The 22,338-nt window shown below is 37.2% G+C and overlaps 1 protein-coding gene across 3 annotated transcripts; it reads left to right on the top strand.

The window, feature by feature from the left end:
• The first annotated feature begins 532 nt into the window (after positions 1-532).
• Positions 533-21,277, top strand: HMGCR (3-hydroxy-3-methylglutaryl-CoA reductase). 3 transcript variants are annotated; one of them, XM_081053214.1, is made up of 20 exons: positions 533-563; positions 4,821-5,008; positions 5,453-5,564; positions 5,852-5,939; positions 6,810-6,894; positions 7,886-7,991; positions 12,031-12,137; positions 12,249-12,365; positions 12,806-12,966; positions 13,088-13,335; positions 13,450-13,628; positions 14,630-14,824; positions 15,202-15,360; positions 15,514-15,671; positions 16,366-16,471; positions 18,230-18,400; positions 18,724-18,864; positions 18,945-19,103; positions 19,546-19,700; positions 19,853-21,277. In XM_081053214.1, the coding sequence occupies exons 2-20, from the start codon at positions 4,844-4,846 to the stop codon at positions 19,905-19,907; spliced, it is 2,667 nt and encodes an 888-aa protein (XP_080909340.1). In that variant the 5' UTR covers positions 533-563; positions 4,821-4,843; the 3' UTR covers positions 19,908-21,277. The 3 variants fall into 3 exon arrangements, with proteins under 3 accessions (XP_080909340.1, XP_080909339.1, XP_080909338.1); XM_081053213.1 differs by lacking the exon at positions 533-563 and adding an exon at positions 1,298-1,416; XM_081053212.1 differs by lacking the exon at positions 533-563 and adding an exon at positions 1,314-1,476.
• The last annotated feature ends 1,061 nt before the right edge of the window (positions 21,278-22,338 follow it).

Below are 22,338 nucleotides of genomic sequence, written 5' to 3'. Positions count from 1 at the left end.
AGATGTTCATTAAAGCACCTACTGTATGTATATATATAGTATGTTCTAGGGACTGTGTTTCAAAATACAGGACTTTAAAAATAGAACGAATTACAAATTCCTGTTCTTAATAAATTTTCACATAAGATAATCAAGACAAGTCACAAAGTATTATGGACATGTTATGGGTGTTCAAAGTAGGGAGAGATGAAGTGTGTTTGAGGGAATCAGGAAAGGAGCTGGCACATGAAATGGTCCTTGAAGGATAGTTAGAATTTCAACAATTAAAGTGCATATGCAATCCAGATTAAACAAAGAATCATAAGCAGGGAGGTAAAAAGGTACTGTGACTGAAAAAGGAGGCCACTTACTCTTTTGGCTGAAATGTAGGGTTGACACAGGGAAGTAGTGAGAGATGCACAAGAAATGTGGGGCAAGGCCATAGTGGTGGTGCCAGGTTCTTTAACCTAGCAGACAATTGGCAACTGATGGTTTGGGGCAGGCCCACGGAATACGTCATAGGGTTAGAAGGCGGAAGCACAGAGTCGAGAGACCAGTTAGGAGAGTCTAAGGCAGTATTTCAGGTAAGAGATAATAAAGGCTTGCAGCAGAGGGACGGCACGACGAGGGGCACAGTTCAGAGACAATCGACAGTGACTAGTGCTTCCCACTGGAGAGAGGGGAAGGAAGGCAGGAAGGGAGGGAGGGACAGGGAGAGGAGAAGGAGAGAGAGACGGAGAGGGAGGGAGGTAGACAGAGACCCCACTGACAAGAGTCATATACACGAATGGGTGAGTCACAGGAAGGTGATGGTTTAGGTTTTGGATATTAGTCAGCTTGAGGTTTAGGTTGCATCTCGCTGCCACCTTCCCCTTTTTGCATTCCTCTTTTTTTCAGGGCCACCTCCACTTCCCTCCATCTCTCTCCTCTAAGTAATTGAGCTTTCTATCCTCAACCTGACCTACGTGTACCTTAGCGCTCCATTTCTGCTTCCCCTAGTACTCTCACAGCCAGGATGCCACAGGTCAGGTCCTGGGCTGTAGGATGCTCCTCCCGCCAGATGCCAGACGGTCTTCGCCTAGGCAGCTTCCATGCTGGCGTCCCCACAGCTCTTTGACCAATAGGCAGGCCCTAGCGCTGGGACTCGACTCGCTATTGGTTGGCCGAGCCATGGTGAGAGATGGTGCGGTGCCGGTTCACTGCACTGGTGAGAGCTGTGGGAGGTTGTTAAGGCGACCGTTCGTGACGTAGCGCCACCAGGCCGAGCAGCTCCCAGGTGATTGGCTAGATGATCGGACGATCCTTTCTTATTGGTCCCAGGCTCATCTGGTTCCGAGCGTGCGTAAGCCGAAGATTCCTTCCGCTCCGCGTCTCGGTTGACTGGGGACAGGCAGGGCGCCGGAGCCGGGGTTAGGTGGCCTCTAGTGAGATCCGGAGGTGAGGCGGACGGCGGCCGCGAAGAGGGGACCAGGGCGGCCGGGAGCTGGGCAGCAGTAGGTGAGAGCGAGCTGCGGGCCATGTTGGTGGCGACTCTCGAGCTCCGCTCGGCCCTGGGCAGGGGCGGCTGGCACCTTCTGCGGACCTGCCGAGAGCTGCGGTGGTGCCTTTGCCGGGGTGGCGGCCCTGTCCCCAGGGGACTGCAAGGAGACGTCCTTGAGTCGCGGCCGGCGGAGCGGCGGCCCGCACCAATGCCGGGGGCCCCGGGGGCCAGGCTGGGCCTCAGCGGCGGGCGGCGGGGCGGAGCAGTGTGCGCGGGCCCTGTGGGATGCAGGCAATGCCAGCTGCGCTGTCACGATCGTCGGGGCGGGAAGGGTGCCAGGAGGGTGACCTTGAAGGCCCCTCGGTTCTGGAAATGCTGGGGGGCTGGGGTTGGGGGGGCGACCCGGCCGGCCGTTCGCAGAGAGGACGCAGGAAGGTCCGTCGGTGCTGGCGTCCGCGCCCAGGCGGTGCTGTTCGTCAGCACCTTGCTTTAAGGTGATGGGGAAGATCTCTGTAAAGGCTGCGACTCACTCAGAGCCGTGAAAAGAGCTGTGTGTCCGGTTATTTCCAAGAGAAACATGTTGAAAGGAGCCCAATGTAGGAGGTCGCCTAAGGACTAAAAGGATTTTATTTTATTTTTTTGGTAAGGGATGTATACTGATGCCCTTTAGTCCAAACCTTTAGGTTTTCAGAATTGTTTGTTTATATATAGTTAGGAAAAAACTACCTTGGAGGTTCAAATAATAGAGCAGGCAATTTCTGCAGTAGCGGAGGTTGATATGCTGCATGTTAAATGGTCGTTTGAAATATTTCCGTGCTGGAGGACATGCCTTCTTAGACTTGGTGCCGAAAAGTTATAGGAAACATGTTTCCAGGCCACGTTAAATAATTGGGCATCATATCAGCATCTCACAATGTAGAGAATGTGTTTTTTGTTTGTTTGTGAATTTATTTTTCTCTCCATGCAATGAAAGAGTTTATGCTTTAGAGGTGATCTAGCAAAGGCCTAGATAAGTATCCATTGGGGGGGATGGATTGATTTTTTTTTTTTTTTGATAGATTGGATTTTGAGGGCCTGCTTTGTTGTAGGGTCTTTCCAGAATTTAAGATTAAGTTGGCAATAACTAATTCCCAAATGGGAATTAGTAACATGAAGGTTAAAAATACTGTGCAAAGATTAATCATTAACATATGAATACTTGCATGTGGCACGAGCATTTCAAGATGAAGAGTGTGCGCACACGCGTGTGCACACGTGTTCTTTTTATTCTTGTATGATTAGTTTCTAGACTGTGGATAGATCATCACATCTGTTGATATCCTTTTAGGATGACCCATATGAAATTGCTGATATTTAAAATTTGACTGTTTTTTACCCACAAAAATAGCAGTTTCATATAGTGCCATTTGATACTTTGTCAAAACTTTGGCACTCTAGCTTACTAGGTGAATGAAGAGAGGTGAGACTTATAAATGGGTAGCATACAATAGAATTGGGTGTTTCCAAATTTCCTGATTTCCAGTGCAATAAATTATTTTTTCCCTAGGATACAAGGTTGAGTAGCAGAATGCTAGATCTTACTGGAATTCAAAATGGCTCATTATAAGATAGGGTGTTTACCCTCAAAGATACAAAACATACACAGCAATTAATTTGACAACAGTGTAAGATAGTATATAATCAAGTGCTGGAATGTGTAGCATAGGAGGAGTGCTGAGTGGAAGGAAAGAATTAGCGTAGGATGCCAAAGCATCCTTTTCTGCAATTGTCCATGGTGGATGGTTTCTGTGGTTACTAGATTAGAGTTGGAGGATTCCACTGAATTTAGATTATCCATTCTTTTGAAGAATTTGTGAAATGTTCGCAGCATACTTCAATCTGAGCAAGCAAGACACATATTGCCTATTTAACTTGATTTTTAAAGTAAAGTTAATTTTTATTGCAACATGGCATAAATACTGCCTGTTGAATTTGCATGAGCTGTCCTGTAGCCTGCTAGTCCCACTTGAAACTGCTGATGAAAGTGGAAGGTTGTAGTCTATGTCATTTAAATGCTTTGCATAATCAGAGAAATGGGGAGGGTGCTCATGAGAAATGAGATTGTTTGTAATTATGGTTACATTTGACATACTTTTGTACATTTGGTTATTCAGTTTGTATTTCCAAATAGATCAGGTTCTTCTTCACAGGATCATGTGTAATTCTTTTCCTGAATGTTGTAAAAATGATTTTACACCCAGGAAAGAAATGTCACAGAATTGACAATGCTACCTTTGAAATCTTTTTGAGGGAAAATGTAATGTGCCTAATATATAATTATGGGTTGATAGTACTAAACCGATTTGTGATCAAATTGGGGTGCCTTCCTGCTAGCAGCTCAGATTTTCATTCTACAGAATAAACTTTTTAGTAGTGAAAGAATTGTTGACTTGATAGGGAATAACCTAAGTTGAGGGGTTTTTCTTTATCATGAAAACATTAACTTTAGAATAAGTAAGGCTTGCAAGTTCCTATGTTATAGATCAATGACTATATTAGATTTTTTAAAAATCAGAATATCAAAATAATAATAATAATAATTATTATTATTATTTCGCCAGCAAACACGGGAAAGTTTAGTCATGGTAGTCATTAGATTGAAATTATCTCTGTGTTCTGTTGGGAATTTTTGAATGCTATAGACACCTACTTTGGTCAGCCATCCTCTTCCAGTATTGTTTTAGCATTTTGATTAGCTGTAAAAGTTAGCTGGGAAAGACTTTTCCCTTATGACAGCAACATTAGGAAGGTGTATTAAATTTCTTTTGGCTAGTGACATTAAGCCATGTGTTTGGATGAAATGTTAAAAAGTGTAATGGGCTCCTCCCTTGAGGAGCTTTATAAACTAAGGTAACGGAGGGCATTCAACAAGTGGGTTCTTTGGTGTCTATCTACCTTTTGCATAACCAGAATCAAGAGGATGTTTATATGCATTTTACTTCAGGGTAATTAGGAAATAAATGTGAATAGTTGTTTCTTACTTTTGTTTTCTGCTTTATTGCTCTCCTTGGCTCGGATGATATGGGGCTGAGGTAGTATGTATTTGGTTTGATTTTAAATTCCTGAATTCATACAATTGGTAATAAATAGCTGTGTTTAAGTTGGTTACTAGTGAATAATAGAAGATTTAAGTTGTATGTAAAGAAGTAATAACAACAGTCTTAGTTTAATTTTATAATTATTATTTCCCAAAATTATAAGGAGCACTACCAAATAGTATTATTTATATGTACAAGACCCTGTGCATACAGAACCAGGATTTACAACTTACTTTTTCTAAAAATACAGTGAGCTGTATACTAAGTGTTGATATTCCTTCCAGGACCCAAGGATTCTGTAGCTACAATGTTGTCAAGACTTTTCCGAATGCATGGCCTCTTTGTGGCCTCCCATCCGTGGGAAGTCATAGTGGGGACAGTGACACTGACCATCTGTATGATGTCCATGAACATGTTTACTGGGAACAATAAGATCTGTGGTTGGAATTATGAGTGTCCAAAGTTTGAAGAGGTTTGTGAAATTAATTTGACATTGATTCAAGTAAATTACATTTTCCATTTCTAGAGTATCTCCTTTTAGAGACCATATTATTAAAAAAGTTATGAGTAAAATATTTTAGTATTCATGAACTTAGCTCAAATTTCTATTTACTTATGTACTATGGAAATGTACTGGAAACAGTTTTCTACACAAATGAGTATAATTGACTCTACTTTGAAAACACAGTTTTTATAAGTGACTAACAGTGAAAATGACTGGCTTAAACTGTGGATTGTTTAAAAATTGGACTTTTGATTTGCATACTTAATATTTTTATTTGACTTGTATTGTGCCTACATTGATATTATCATAATACGTAAACAAATGATGCATACAAAATAACAATTCTTATTTTTGATTGCTTATTTTAAAAGCTGTAGCTATTGTGATATTTTTTTCTATGTCTCCCAATAGGATGTTTTGAGCAGTGACATTATAATTCTGACAATAACACGATGCATAGCAATTCTGTATATTTACTTCCAGTTCCAGAATTTACGTCAACTTGGATCAAAATATATTTTGGGTAATCACTTTATAACTTAACTCCTTTGTGTGCCATCAGATTTTTTTTTTGTTTGCTGTGGAAATGCACCTGTTTGTTCAAATCGTGTGTATGGAAATATGTGTGTTGCTTAAAGTGTGCTGCATGCACTCAATAGTTTCCTTATTACTGGGAGTTAGACATTCTGATATTTGAGACTTTAATCATCTGGAGGAAATAATATTTCTTTTAGAATATCATTTAGGACTATATGTTATGTGTGTAATAAAAGATGAAGTTTTTTCAGCTTGTTGAATTTTGTCCTTTAGGTATTGCTGGCCTCTTCACAATTTTCTCAAGTTTTGTATTCAGTACGGTTGTCATTCATTTCTTAGATAAAGAATTGACAGGCTTGAAGTAAGTATTTAAAGCTTATGTATACTTTCTTCAAAATATATTGTTAAGAACTTTTCTTCATGTTATAAAGTTACATAAATTTTCAGAAGTTTATAGAAAATCTGAGGGAAGTTTTCATATAGTCATTTAGCTAATTATAATACCTGTTAATATTTTGTTATCCATGCTTTCTCACTTTTTTTAATACTTAAAGAAAACTTCTGAGATCATACTGTATACACTGCTTTATATCTTCTTTATGCCTAATAATAGTTTATCAACATCTTTGCATTTTCTTCTGCTAAAAACTATTTGTGATGGCTGTCTAGTATTCCCACAGTTCATTTATTTAATCCTGTAGAGTTGGATAGTTTGGTTGTTTAATTTCCTCCATTGATAACACAGTGGTGAATGTCTTTGTAGCTAAATTTTTGTTCATATTCATAGTCATTTTCTTAGGATACATTTTAGGATTGAGATAGTGGCTGTGTTAGTTTTTAGGACTTTTGAGTGCTATTTTTGCCAGTTTACTCTCCAATAAGGTTGTTTCGTTTAACCTACCACAGTGAAAAAATTTATATATATTCTACTTTTTTTTCCAATGCTAACTCAATGAAACATCGTTTACTAAGGATGATATTTTGGTATAAAATTATCAGAAAATGTTTTTGTATAAATATTTTACATTTTAAACAAATGATTGAGCAACTGAAATTTAGCTTATAGGATGTCACAGGAGTATAGGGATACCTTTTGGACTGCAAAAGGTATGCATACTAGAGGATCATACCATGTGTGGGGCGGGGGGGAGTTTCATTTCAGAAAGTACTTTTTAAGCCTTATTTTTTCCTCTGTTAAATGTACCTCATCATCTTGTGTTTTTTTTTCCAGTGAAGCTTTGCCCTTTTTCCTACTTTTGATTGACCTTTCCAGAGCAAGTGCACTAGCAAAGTTTGCCCTTAGTTCCAACTCCCAGGTAAGTATTATTTATAAGACATAAATGTTAGTAGTATTCCTTTTTTTTTTTCTTCAGTTTGTTTACAATAGGAAGGATTAATAGAGTTTCTTCATAGTCTAAGATTTAGGAATTGCCTACAATTGTACGTTTAATTGTCACATCCTAAAACTGGTCTTCTTAAATACCCCAGGAACTGTCCTATTTATTTATCTAACAGCTCAATTATAACTCCATAGCTTCTGAAACGTAGAATCTTCCCCATTTTCCTTTTTGCAGGTTTCAGAAATTAAGGCTATATTTGGACTTTTGGATAAATAAGAGTATCTACCTAGTGAAACACTGGCGAACAAGATAGGATCTAATGGAAGAGAGTCTCAGAGTAGATTTCTTTCTAAACCCCTTGAAAACACTAGCATTATTTCCCACCTAAAATTTTTATCTTGCTCTGTTCATTAGTCACTCATGTTAAAATCACAGTTTTTATCTTGATGTTCAAAAGTCATGATTTTTAACAATCTTTAATAATCAGAATGTCTGAGTATAAAATAGCATGTACTTCTGCCCTGACTATGTATTTGAATATTTATGATCATTTGAGTAAAGATATGATTTGACAAGGATATGTTTTAGGTTTCATAAGACTAATATGGTTGCAAAAAATTTGCAACTAAAAGCTTCTTTCCATGGTAACCAAAATATAAAATGTTATATAGCATTTATTTATGTGGGATTTAAATTATAGTGATTAATGCACCACCTCAAAGGAATCTTTCCAAGGAATATCAGTGGAAAGGGAAAAAAGGCGCTGTGTGTGTGTGTGTGTGTGTGTTTAAATCCTCTGTATTGTTCACACATTTTGAATTTAGAATGCTTGTTAGTCTTATCATATAGTATATTTTATTCTTTGCTTAGTAAGTTAGATATCAGTGGAAGCCCTGGCATGCTCTCTAACATTTTTAGAAGTTATTTTGTACCTTACCTTCATTGATGTGTTTGGTCTGTGTTTTAGGATGAAGTAAGGGAAAATATTGCTCGTGGAATGGCAATTTTAGGTCCCACATTCACCCTTGATGCTCTTGTAGAATGTCTTGTGATTGGAGTTGGTACCATGTCAGGTTTGTAAGCAATTTTTAATATATTTAAAAATAAGTTTATAGTAAAGAGAACATCTCAGATTGCATTGGTTATTCTTAAGCTGACCTTTAAAAGTCTAATACTACTCTTAACATTTTTTAATTGTATGAATATATGGGTGTACTTGATCTTATGTCTGTCTGTACTAATGTAAACTTGGCAGCAGGTTATCGATTTATTTTTCATTTTTGCCATCTTCTCTTTCTGTGTACCACTCTTTTTGATGACTGGTTTTTTTTCTTTAAAGTTTATTGGGGTGACAGTTGTTAGTAAAGTTACATAGATTTCAGGTATACGATTCTGTAATACATTATCTATATCTCACATTGTTTTCACCACCCAGAGTCAGTTCTCTTTCCATTACCATATATTAGACCCCATTTACCCTCTTCTAGAGCCCCGTTCCACCCCCTTACCCTCTGGTAACCCCTAAACTATTGTCTGTGTCTATGAGTGTTTGTTCTTTCAGTTGTTTGTCATGTTCTTTCGTTGTTTACTGTTTATATGCCACATATCAGTTAGATCATATGGTTCTCTACTTTTTCTGTCTGACTTATTTCGCTTAGCATCATAATCTCAAGATCTATCCGTGTCACAAATGGTCCTATTTTATCTTTTCTTACCGCCGAATAGTATTCATTGTGTATATATACCACAACTTCTATATCCATTCATCTATCGAAGGACATTTTGGCTGTTTCCATGTCTTGGCCACTGTAAATAAAGCTGCAATGAACATTGGAGCTCACTTGTCTTTATAGATAAATGTTTTCAGATTTTTTGGGTAGATACCCAGGAGAGGGATTGCTGGGTCATATGATAATTCTGTTTGTAATTTTTTTGAGGAACCTCCACACTGCCTTCCATAGTGGCAGCACCAATTCTCTCCAACAGTGTATGAGGGTTCCTTTTTCTCCACAGCCTCTCCAACACTTGTTGCTATTTGTCTTGTTGATGATAGCCATTCTGACTGGGGTGAGGTGATATCTCACTGTGGTTTTTATTTGCATTTCTCTGATGATTAGTGATGTTGAGCATTTTTTCATATGTCTATTTGCCATTTGTATGTCCTCTTTGGGGAAAGGTCTCTTCAGGTCCTCTGCCCATTTTTCAGTTGGGTTGTTTGTTTTTTTGTTGTTGAGTTGTATGAATTCCTTGTGTATTTTGGATATTAGCCCCTTATTGGAGGTGTTGTTTGCAAAAATCTTCTCTCATTAGCTGGTTGCCTCTTTATTTTGTTGACGGTTTCTTTTGCTGTGCGGAAGCTTTTAAGTTTGATATAGTCCCAATCTGTATTGTTTTTGTTTGTTTGTTCTTTTGATTGGTTTTTAACTAAGATTGTAAATTTCAAGACTTTTCTGGAAAGTACCTTCTAGCTAGCTGCTGCTATTGCGTAAACTGAATTAGTGACTTGGTTCCTTGGAAAGTAGGGTGACGAGTTTTGTTTTAATTGCCATGTAGAAGACAGGGGAAGAGTCAGGAGTTGGACAGAGCTAAGTTAGATCCACCTAATAGGATGGTTGGGAAGATTTAATCAGATAGTATATATTATAGTAAATTCTTAATTGAATACTTAGTAGAGAAATAGATGTTAAATATCAAACATAAGACTCCATTATATAGGACAAAAATTATGGTCTGGCATACAAATTTGCCAGAATGATATAATGTTGTTGAGGTTTTCTTTTCTTTTCTTTTTCTTTTTCTTTTTTTTTTTTTAATTGGCGAATAGTGTGTTTTTCCAGGACCCATCAGCTCCATGTCAGGCTGTTTTCAATCTACTTGTGGAGGGCACAGCTCACTGGTTCATGTGAGAATCGAACCTGCGACCTTAGTGTTAGGAGCATCACCCTCCAACCACTGAGTAAACTGGCTGCCTGAGGTTTTCTAATAAGACTAAATTTTTATGGCTTTCTTTTGAAGTTCACACTTAAATACTGTTCACTATCGTGTTTCCCTGAAAATAAGATCTTGCTGGACCAGCAGCTCTCATGCGTATTTTGGAGCAAAAATTAATATAAGACCGGGTATAATATAATAAATACAATATACTATAATATAACATAATATAATACCAGGTCTTACATTAATTTTTGCTCCAAAAGACTCATTAGAGCTAATGGTTTGGCTAGGTCTTCTTTTCGGGGAAACACTGTAGTATTTCCAGGGCTTTAGTGCCTTCTTTAAGGAGCCTCATTCTTTCAGAAGTAAATTATCCAACTTTTAAGAAAGTGGTTGTAATTATTAGTTGAGATCTCTTCACTAAGTATTTTATTAAATATTTAATGTTTATTACAACTTTCTGAGGGAATTTTTTTGTTATTTAATCTGTCATTCAACAAGATTTTATTTAGCAAAGAAGATTTTTAAAATTATTTTTTTAATGTGAATTCTTTAAAATCTCTTTGGGTACAGTTTTGAGTTTTGACAAAGATACAGTCATGTAACCACCACTACAATCAAGAAAAATGTTTCTGATTAGGTGAAAATATACCTATGTGATTTTATTCAAGCCAAAAAGTATATAAGAAGATGAAGAGGGATTAGCCAGACAACAGTAGTGGGCCATGAAACCAAAGATTATTCATTTGAAACTGATGTGGAAAGTAGGGTGATGAGTTTTGTTGTGATTAGTCAGAGAACTGGTTAAGTTTGTAATTGGAGAAGCCAGTTAGGAGATACTTACTGCTATACAGAAATAGTATAGTAATTAGGGATTTGGCTTAGGGTCGATAGAAGGGACAGATTTAACATACTAACTAGGAAGTAACCCTTTGGAAAGCCAGTAAAAAAAAAGAAAAAAGTCTTCAACTTCCTAGAAGTATATAGATTAGTGCTCTTTGTATACTAGCAAAGTGGCTTAGAGATACTCCTTGGGGCAGAGTAAGGAAGAATACCTGGAGAATACATGGCAACAGTAATTCACTGTGATACAGAACGTAATAATAGAGTGCCAAGTTGTAAAAAGCATTGGTTAAGTATGGTTTGGTGATCTCAAGTTTGAAAAGATTATATTTGACTAGTATTTAAAATGTAGGTCATAATGTTTTTGTTAATTGTAATTTTGTATTCTCTTGAATTTCTATATATGGGGTAATTGCTATAGTTTTTTAAAAATATAGTGCTTGCTCTTGTTCTTTTATTTATTTAAATGATCTATTACAATTCAGAAAATAAAATAAAGCTGAGTTTTTTTGCATTATTCTAGTTGGCAGTTTTTATAGAAAAGGGAATCATTTTTTATTTATATTTTAAAACATTTTTATATTTAATATGAATGACATCAGAAATATGTTTTATATTCAAGTTTATTTGTAAAGTGAGGGAGTAGGATTTGGTAATCTAGTCTTTTCCAGCTCTATAATTCTGTTACTTTCTATTTGAGAAAATTACTAAATGACAACCTTAAACATTTTGTGTGGAACGGTTAATTTTGAATCTTGAGTTGCTTTTTTGCATTATATCGTTTTCCAAACAGATCAATAAAATTAACCAAAATATAAGAATGACAGTAAATATCATAGAGGTTATATTGAAATTAGAGTTCAGCATTATACAATATATTTATTATGATACTATATCGGAATGGCATAACTGGCAGTATGTTTTACTTTTATAAAAAGTCCTTGGTCGATGGGCGAATTCCTTTTGTGGTAACAAGTGGGGTTAGATCAATAGCATAACTGTAGAGGGTTTGCTCCATTAGACACCCTTATCTCAAAACTACTACCATGTTAAGAAGGGGGATTATCAGACGTGTATTAAGTGTTACCACCGTGCCTGGCATTGTGAGGTTGGGGACATGGGAGAAGATAAGGTCTCTGTCCAGGAGAGTAATTCCTCTGCTCTCAGGCTTCACATCACCGCTGAGTTCCTAATTCTTTTTCTAGTAGATGGCAAAGAGATTAATATACTGATATTTTCATGTATTTATCTACCTATGGGAAGAGTCGTTGTGATGTATGCATCATCAAAATACACATACTTTATTAATTGTACATTTTATTTTTCTCTAACTAGGGGTACGTCAACTTGAAATTATGTGCTGCTTTGGCTGCATGTCAGTTCTTGCCAACTACTTTGTGTTCATGACTTTCTTCCCAGCTTGTGTGTCCTTGGTTTTAGAGGTAAGAGAAGTTCTTACTTACGTATGGTATTAGTAGAAGAGTCATATTTCTCATATCAGTTCACCTAAATAAAACCAATACCTTCTAATCTAACACTGACTTACTTTGTAGCTTTCTCGGGAAAGCCGCGAGGGTCGTCCAATTTGGCAGCTCAGCCATTTTGCCCGAGTTTTAGAAGAAGAAGAAAATAAACCAAATCCTGTTACTCAGAGGGTTAAGATGATTATGGTAATTACATAGTTTCTTTCTCCCTTCAGTATCTTCGGTTCCAATGTCATATTCTGCTTTTCACTTTTGTTTTCTGTTTCTTCTTTTGTCATCTTTCTACAGGTTTTGGCTCTTTCACTGGTGTTCCTCCCCCCCCACCCCCCGTATTATTTTTTCTTCTTGTTTCGTCTTTCTTTAAGTCTTCTAGTTTTTGTTAGTGTCTTTCCCCTAAATAGATTTTTCAAGTTCCTCCACTTCCTCTGAAAACCTATTCTTTTGAATGTTTTTAGTAGTTCAGTGGGGCCACTGCTTTAGTTAGTCACACAGCAAGCGTGGGGTTTTCTTTTTAATGGTAAGGAGAGGTCGTGGAAGATGGTGTCTGGTTATCCAGTTGCTAAGGATGGGAAGTTTAAGTTTCATTGATATATGGAAGATACATAATTTTTAAAATTTTATTTCAGTCTCTAGGCTTGGTTCTCGTTCACGCTCACAGTCGCTGGATAGCTGATCCTTCTCCTCAAAATAGTACGGCAGAAAATTCTAAGGTTTCTTTAGGATTGGATGAAAATGTGTCCAAGAGAATTGAACCAAGTGTTTCCCTCTGGCAATTTTATCTCTCTAAGTAAGTTACCTAAGGCCTGCTCTGTTGTATGTTAATCATGGTTCTCTGTGGTGCTAAAAGTTTAGGTTGTGCCTTGTATGTTTCTGAGTAATAACATTTTAATTTGCTTTCTTTTATTTAGAATGATCAGCATGGATATTGAACAAGTTATTACCCTAAGTTTAGCTCTCCTTTTGGCCGTCAAGTATATCTTCTTTGAACAAGCAGAGACAGAATCTACACTCTCATTAAAAAACCCTATCACATCTCCTGTAGTGACCCAAAAGAAGGTCCTGGATGATTGTTGTAGACGTGACCCTATAATGGTAAAAAATAACCAGAAATTCCATGCCATGGAGGAGGATACCAGGAAAAACAGAGAAACGAAAGGTAATTTCTTCCTCTCTTCATTTTCTATTCTTACAATGCTGATTTGTCAAGAAGTTGAATCCATTTTAACACTTAGGTTCAGTGTTGTGAGATTTCTTTTGATCTCTTCAACAGCTGAGGTTATAAAACCCTTAGTGGCAGAAACTGACACCTCAAATCGAGCTACGTTTGTGGTTGGTAATTCTTCCTTACTCAATACTTCACTGGAACTAGAGACACAGGAACCTGAAATTGAACTTCCCAAGGAGCCTCGGCCTAATGAAGAATGTCTACAGATACTTGGGAATGCAGAGGTGAGGAAAATAACATAAATGAGCTTGCTATCCTTCTTAAGAAAAGGAGCTTTTTTATAAAGTAAGGAAGTTATAGCTATTGAGTACCGACTAGGGATCATGTTGCATGGTTTACAATTACTGGTCTTATTTATTCCCCACAACCTTGTGAGATAGGTGGAATTATCTCCACTTTTTAGATGAGAAAGCTGAGGTACCAGAAGGTTTAAGTATTTCTCAAAGTAATGCATCTAGGAAATGGTAAGGCTGGGATTAAGAGTTTAACATTTACTCACTCAAGAGTCCGTGCTCTTTCTACTTTATTACTGCTTATCTCAGAGATGAACAGCCACTGCAGGCACATATGTGTGCTGAGGCCTAGAAAAGGTTTAACACAGAAATCACCCTCAAAGACAGAAGAAAGCTTATTTTTAATTTTTTTTAAGTAAGCTTGATGCTCATAAGGAAGCTTTTCCCTTCTGAAATTTGAACAGGGTGTCCTGCACACATGACCATGTGAGTCCACTCGTGCTTTCACCTGATACTGTGTTCCATCCATTTCTGTTTCATCTGGTTCATTCTTTATGAGCATATGAGTGAGAAAAAAGTTCTTTTTCTTTATCACTTTCCTTTCCCTCATCCCTAGTAACGTGTACCAATATCTCAGCTGTCTTGCTGAATACAGGGTTAACCAAACTTAGAGGGAGGGTAGGTGTCAGAATTTTAATTATGGATTTTTTTCCCCTGTGTACCTTATTTGTAAAACTTAGTGTTTTGGTCTTACATTTATTACGTTTTTACCTTTTTTTATAAAGAATTTGCTTTCATTTTGATATTCTTATGTCTACCGAAGTCATCTTCTTTACAATTCCAAAGTCCTTTGGATTCTCCTCCTGTGTTTTAGCTCTATCGATTGTTTGTATTAAATGGTTTATGTAGAATGGATAATATGAAATATAGTTCTTCAAGTCTTTAGTCATCTCTCTCCCTCTACCCCTTCCCATTTTTTTTCATTTCTTTAGAAAGGTGCAAAATTCCTTAGTGATGCTGAGATCATCCAATTAGTCAATGCTAAGCATATCCCAGCTTACAAATTGGAATCTCTGATGGAAACCCATGAACGAGGTGTATCTATTCGCCGACAGTTACTTTCCAAAAAACTTCCAGAGCCTTCTTCTCTCCAGTATCTACCTTATAGAGACTATAATTACTCCTTGGTATGTTATTTTCTTGATTTGAGAAAGTTTGCTTTGTAACTTTCTAGTTTTATAGCTTTAATCTTTAGATTTTCATAGTTTTTCTTTTTTTCTTGACTGGTCTTTTATACGTACATAGTTCTATAAAATATTTACTTGTTTAAGCCATTTTGCTGTAATTTTGTATTCTGCTTGTGCTGTAGATCATAGAAATTCAAAATACTTTTCCTGTTTATAGATATTACACAAGCATTTTAGTAACTTAAATACTTTTAAAAGTAAATACAAATTTTGTTTAAAAAATATACCATGGGGTTAAGTTTGAAAAAAATTATTAATGACAATGGCTGTGTATTTGCAATATAGATTTTCACTTGGTACCTAACTCTACCTTTTAGGTGATGGGAGCTTGTTGTGAGAATGTTATTGGGTATATGCCCATTCCTGTTGGAGTGGCAGGACCTCTGTGCTTAGATGGAAAAGAATTTCAGGTTCCAATGGCAACAACAGAAGGTTGTCTTGTGGCCAGCACTAACAGAGGCTGCAGAGCAATAGGTGTAAGTTGGCATTTATATATAATTTATCTGTTTTAGGATACACCCTAGGCCAGGTGATGGGAAGAGATTGGGGGACAATCAAGGACACCTTTTGGGACATGCAGAAGTGTTTTCAGGATTAATGTGTGCTTCTGTAACATACTTTGCATATAGCTTGGTGGAGGTGCCAGCAGCCGAATCCTTGCAGATGGGATGACTCGGGGCCCAGTGGTACGTCTTCCTCGTGCTTCTGACTCTGCAGAAGTGAAGGCCTGGCTTGAGACGCCTGAAGGGTTCAGAATGATAAAGGAGGCATTTGATAGCACCAGCAGGTGTGTGTCTGTGGCTTTATAAGTGCACTGTTTATTTCAGAACCAGTGCCATCTTCTTTGATCACTAAACATACTGTTAACATATTGCCTGCTTAAAGTGACGTAATAAAATAGCAACTTTAAATCCATTTATTCAAAATGAGTAATGTGAATGCTTAGCTTGGGGTGGGGGAGCAGAATGTTTATCTAAATGAATACCTCTGTAGAGGTAAATTAGAAAAATATTGTGAGAGCTAGTAAGTTTGTGTGTTGGTTTTACAAGGCTCACTTTGATTAGTCAGTTATTTTGTCCTAGAAGACTTTTGACTTAGAATTGTCCTAGAGCCAAATTGCAGGAGAAAAAGATTTTGGAAGCAGGATAGAAGTAAATATTAATGTAGTAGATTGAATACAGAAAATTAAATTTATAAAGAAGCATAATCAATATGTGATAACCCCAGCATAGTTCAAGTGTATATGCTTGTTTGTATTTGGACTTTTAAAGTTTATGATGAAATGACTCCCTTCTTGCAGCACAGAAGACTGAGACAGAGTTGATTGTAGCATTCTAATACATCAATTAGTTAAAGAAGAAAATACATTAATAAGTAATCTGCATGAGGTTTCTCTTACATGTAAAATGAACCAACTAAACTAGATTTTAAAATAACTTCCATCTTCTTAAAAAAAAAATCCTTGCTTCTTTTGTTGATAGATTTGCACGTCTACAGAAACTTCATATGGGTATGGCTGGACGCAACCTTTATATTCGTTTCCAAGCAAAGTCAGGTGATGCCATGGGAATGAACATGATTTCGAAGGTGAGCATGGATAGACTATAACAGAATTTGAAAGTGATTATCCCAGGAGAGGGGAAGTCGGTGTCAAAGAGACAGAAGTGGGGAGCAGATTCACTGTCCACTCTGTGTCCTCACCATGTACGTCTATTTACTCAGAGCTAATTTATTGAAATATTTTTTTTGAAAGGTAAATACTGATGTAACTCATGTTGAATGAATCAGGCATTTGTTGATTGGTGCTGTTTGTATTTTATACATTTTAGACGTGGCATTATGTATGTTCTGGGTCTACTGAGCAGTTGGGAAGAATCTCGGCGTTAGCACTCTAAAACTTTGTCATGTAAGACGTGAAAGCTGACCTCTTCTAGAGACTTTAAATCTTGTATTTAAGAGCCAAGCTCATGTATATAGTCCATTTATTTTGATTATTTCCTTATAAGAAGATTGTATATGGCTTACATTTTATTTTACTGATGTTATTTACCAGACACAAATGTAAAATATTAATGTCAGTTAGGTAGGCTAGCAAAATTTATTTTTTGGTTTACCTGTCTATAAGGACTATTCAGAAAGAGTGACTAAATTCATAAGCTTTAAAAATTGCCAATAAACAGTAGTACAGTGGTTCCTCAAAAAAATAAAAATAGAATTACTATGACCCAGCAATTACACTTCTGGGTATAGACACCCAAAAGAATTGAAAACAAAGTCTTAGATATTTGTACATGTGTGTACATAGCAGCATTATCCACAAGAACCAAAAGGCGGAAGCAACCTAAGTGTCCAATGATGGACGAATAGATAAACAAAATGTGATATATACATACAATGGAATATTATTCAACCCCGAAAAGAAAGGAAATTCTGACACATACTAAATACAGATGAACCTTGAGGTTTGCTTGCTAAGTGAAATGCTCTGGTTACAAAAAAGATAAATTGTGTATGATTCCCACTTATGAGGTACTTAGATTAGTTAAATTCATAGAGATAGAAAGTAGAAAGGTGGTTGCCAGAGGCTGGGGAGAAAGATGGCAGGGGAATTGTTATTTAATGGGCATAGAGTTTCCGTTTTGCAAGATAAAAAGAGTTCTAGAGATTGGTTGTGCCACAATGTGAATGTACTTAAAACTATTGAACTGTAAACTTGAAAATGGTTAAGATGGTAAATTCTATGTTATGTGTATTTTACCATAACTAAAATTTTTTTAATTGCCCACAAGTATGTTTTGGGTTATTGAGGCGTTGTTAATTAATTTCACTTAACTGGAAGTTACTGGAAGTCTTGTTTATATTTTATGTAATGTAAATTCCAACAATTTTCCATTAACAAGATGTAGTTTAATGTTTGACTTATCTTTATAGGCTTGGTAACTTGGACTTTTAGGTAACAATTTAGTAACCAGAAGAGGGAATTTATTAAACATTGATCTTGAGTTGGGTTACTCATTCCTCAGTGACATGAATATGAGTATTATATTCTTATTGAGTACTTTTTAATATTATTGTCTACATTTTGTTCATTAATCACTATAAAAGGTTCATTTTTGTACCTAAAGAAACACATTAGGAATCTATAACTGACTGAGAAATTAGTCTCTAATAGCTATTTAAACAGCCGTTATTTTTGTGCTTAGTTTCTTTGAAGTATAGTTATTAGAAATATTATGGTTATTAGTTATTGTATTTAGAAGTATTAGTATCACCAATACAAATAAAGCCTCTGATCTATAAATCACTTTGTGCATTTTAATGTAATTTTGTTGTTGTTATTAATAGGGTACAGAGAAAGCACTTTCGAAACTCCATGAGTATTTCCCGGAAATGCAGATCTTAGCAGTTAGTGGTAACTATTGTACTGACAAGAAACCTGCTGCTATAAACTGGATAGAGGGAAGAGGAAAATCTGTTGTTTGTGAAGCTGTCATTCCAGCCAAGGTTGTCAGAGAAGTGAGTGATTTGATTAAAATATTTTATTTTGTTAATCTTTAACTGGATGGAAAAATTGGAGAAAGGAGTATTAACATTCTAAGTAAAGTTTAATATATGGGTGTATGTTTTATGTTAAAGATGACTGTTTTATCCTGTCTTGCCCATCTATCTGACTGTGGCATTTACAGGAACAAACTTAACTGATATTCTTTTTATTGAAGACAGGGCGTAAATGGGGCTACATCTAAACTCCGTTGTCTTCTGGAGGTATGGATAGGTCTGGATAACACCGTCCTGAACCTCCTGGGGGAAGATGTAAAATGTGCACAACTGTTTTCTAGGTATTAAAGACTACGACAGAAGCCATGGTTGAGGTCAATATTAGCAAGAATCTGGTGGGCTCTGCCATGGCTGGGAGCATTGGGGGCTACAATGCCCATGCGGCCAACATCGTCACTGCCATTTACATCGCCTGTGGACAGGTGAGGGCTGCAGCCTCCACTTCTCTTCTCTTTTATTGTTCTAAAGAAGAGAAGTTATATATTTTTCCTTTTTTTTTCAGGATGCAGCACAGAATGTTGGTAGTTCCAACTGTATTACTTTAATGGAAGCGAGTGGTCCCACAAATGAAGATTTGTATATCAGTTGCACCATGCCATCTATAGAAATAGGAACTGTGGGTGGAGGGACCAACCTGCTCCCCCAGCAAGCCTGTTTGCAGGTATGACACGTCAGGCGCAGTCCAGGGACCTTAAGCCTAGTTCTGACTCACGGGGATCCTCTGTGTTTCTACCTGACATTGCATGTCACTCACCTCTATATTTTAGCTGATCTTTTCATCCTTTTGTTTCCCACCAGCCTAACCTAATGTGTCCAAGTAAGCATGTTCAGGCATATGCTTACTAAATTGAGAAAGCAGATAAAGAGAGCAAATGAGTATTCATCTGTCCTAAGTGCACTACCAACCGTGCTGGGGGTGGTATGTTAGCTATGGGGTCTACTTTGTCAGTATTGGCTGTCAACTCTGGGAAATTTAGTACTTTGAATGGAGTCTAGTTCTATTCTGATGTCATTGTAGTTGCCCTGATTTTAGTTGCTTGAGTAGGAAAAGTTGTTGCCATGACTTTAAGGATGAGTCCTGCTGTGTCTCTCGGTGGCTGCAGATGCTAGGTGTGCAAGGAGCATGCAGAGACAATCCTGGGGAAAATGCCCGGCAGCTTGCCAGAATTGTGTGTGGTACAGTCATGGCAGGGGAGTTGTCACTGATGGCAGCACTGGCAGCAGGACACCTGGTCAAAAGTCACATGACTCACAACAGGTGAGACTTAACGATTTACTTGACATGTTTTCCCTGTTCTTAAAATATGCAGTATAACAATCTATTCAGATACAATAGTCTCAACTTAAAATTCTGCATTGTATATCTCTACTTTGTCTTTTTTCTTTTTCTTTTTTTTTTTTTTGCCGTAGGTCAAAGATAAATTTACAAGACCTCCAAGGAACCTGCGCTAAGAAGGCTGCTTGAATAGCCTGACTGCTCTGAACTGAAACACGGGTGTTGGGGTCTAAAGGACGAACATAAAATCTGTGAATTAAAAAGCTCAATGCACTGTTTTGTTGAGGATGAATAGATGTGATCAGTGAGGTGACTGCTTGGTGGTTGGCTCTTTCAGAAAAGTCTGAGGTCTTTCTTTCCATGCAGACTCCTCAGAACTGAAGACAGTTTAGTGCTTTATGTGCTGTGCTCTTTGGAAAGATTTCAACATGAATGTTATGCTTTACAGCATCACAGGTGGTAATCTGCAGCTCATTTCTGAAAGAGAATACAAGCTGGAAAAAAGTATTTTCTTTTGATGAAATTAATGGAGTTCATGGTGATCAGTGTGAGACTGACCGTCCTCCCACTACCCCCACCCCGGCTGAAAATGAATTTTTAAATTATATTGTAGCTGACGAAACTCCTGATTTCCTAGTTAATTTATTAAGCCGGGATTGTAGAATTTTAAGAAATAAGAGCTAAGTTTATTTTTTGTAAACTAATCCTTCATTTGGTGCTGGTCTATTTTGATTTCTTTTGGAGTAGCCAACATGATTCTTCAGAAGGGGACCTCCTTTCTTCAAGGGAAAAATTATTATTCCCCAACTACAGAATAATGTGCTAAGCAGTGCTAAATAGTTCTCTATCAAGAAAACAAATCACTGCATTTATGTCTGCAGGCTATTTATTCAGAGAGGCTACTTGTCAAAATATAAATGTCTAGATTGGCTATAACAATCTTCCAACATAAGGCTTTAAGAAACAGAGTTTTGTGCTCTTTATTAAAGATACAAGAACTCTTAGTATTGCTTAGACAAAAGTGTTTATCAAGCACATACAAGTCTGATCTTTCTCAAAACTCAGAGGGTAGAAGACTCAAGTTTGAAAAAGTACCATTTCTCTAAGACAATTTCTTTAAAAGACATTTAATTTACCTGAAAAGAACTAGATAGTTTTTGTAAAGATCTGTATCAAATCTCTATATGTTGTAATAAGACTTCTTATGCTAGGAGTTTATTGAAAGTGTTCAAGAAGTAAACAGACTTGTATACTGGTAAAATACTCTAAGCTTAGGCCAGAGAAGATTGTGTTCTCTCATCGTCCAGGAAGCCCTGGCTGGCTTGTCGAGCCTAAGGAAAGTGTGAGTCTGCCTTCAGAGCTGGCGAAGGCGCCGCATGAATGGCCCTGGAGGAGTGTTCTTGTTCCTGTGGCCAGGAGGTTGGCGACTGAAACACACAGGCCTTGTGATGGACCCATCAAAGCTCTTAGCTTTCTCAGGGGGTCAGCAGAGTTTTTGAATGTTATTTTTAATGTACAAGTTTTGTATAAGTAATAAAAAAACTCCTTATTTTGTATTACATCTGATGCTTCAAGTGTTGGTCTTGGAGAGCTGATGGCTCATGTAGAAGATGGACTTTGAAAAACATTCCAGTAATGCCATGGCAGCATGGAGAACCTCTGAATGATTGTGTCTGCAGTATTGTTGTGGAAGATTGACTTTTTCTGTTGTCTGTAAAGTTTAAATTGCTTCTGTTGTGACTGTTCAGCCAGTGACTTATTTATCTGAATTTTTCATGGAAGTGGCAGTGAAAAGTATGTTGAGTCTTCATTTTGGTGACTATAACCAATATCGTCATGCTAAATTAATGTTTTGTACAATTACTAAATTGTATACACTTTGTTATACTTTTTTTCCAGTTCCAGTAAATTATGCAAAGGAAGTTAATACTGATAAGTGTAAGCAGTAACCTTTTGTATGGATTAATCCTCGGCCTGAGGCCTGGAAGCTTGTAAAGTCTGGCCAGAGTGGGAACCTATAATTCACTCTAGATGTCCCATGACCATTTATCGTTCTCCATTATATTCTCCAACTCTACAACATTCATGGCAGGCCGGTGTTATATGTGCATTAAAATTATCTTAGTTTGATTAGTTCAGATTTATCTCAACTGGACTTTTGGATATTGGGGTTGTGAGGGTTAGTTTAGAGGAAAAGGGCATAAAGATTAGGCATCCAAAACCAAATGGCCATTGCAGGTGTACATATAAGCTGTATCAGCTGAATTGGAGCAAATAGCTTAGTTTAGCTGAGGTTGGCCTTTTGAGAAGCTGATTCCCATTTACTTGCAATTATTGACTACACTTCTGCTATAGTTAGAGGTGAAAAGATACTTAATGAGGCACTGAGCACCAAAGCCCAGAGACTGGAAAAGCAGTTTGAATTTTTCTCCCAAAATGACTTGTGATCACTTGTGTGGTCAGCCTCCTCCAGTGTGGAGCAGGCCTGAAGGATTTCCATCCCCTTTTCTGCATAGGTGATATGATGAGCACTGAGGTTCATGTGGTAGGACAGGACTTTGACTTGACTCATCTTAGGAGAGAATTAAATCCAAAGGAAACATTGCACATTGTTCAAGAT

Source organism: Rhinolophus hipposideros, assembly GCF_964194185.1.
Source record: "Rhinolophus hipposideros genome assembly, chromosome: 7".
NCBI classification, from domain to species: Eukaryota; Metazoa; Chordata; class Mammalia; order Chiroptera; family Rhinolophidae; genus Rhinolophus; species Rhinolophus hipposideros.
The sequence above is the reverse complement of the archived record's forward strand: the minus strand, read 5'-3'. Positions and strand labels throughout refer to the sequence as shown.

What these genes read in the sequence shown, in the direction of transcription:
- HMGCR (XM_081053214.1), top strand. Translation starts at nt 4,844, where the DNA reads ATGTTGTCAAGACTTTTCCGAATGCATGGCCTCTTTGTGGCCTCCCAT. An exon ending in AGTGTCCAAAGTTTGAAGAG is followed by an intron (nt 5,009 to 5,452) that starts GTTTGTGAAATT and finishes GTCTCCCAATAG; the next exon opens with GATGTTTTGAGCAGTGACAT. An exon ending in GAGACTATAATTACTCCTTG is followed by an intron (nt 14,825 to 15,201) that starts GTATGTTATTTT and finishes TCTACCTTTTAG; the next exon opens with GTGATGGGAGCTTGTTGTGA.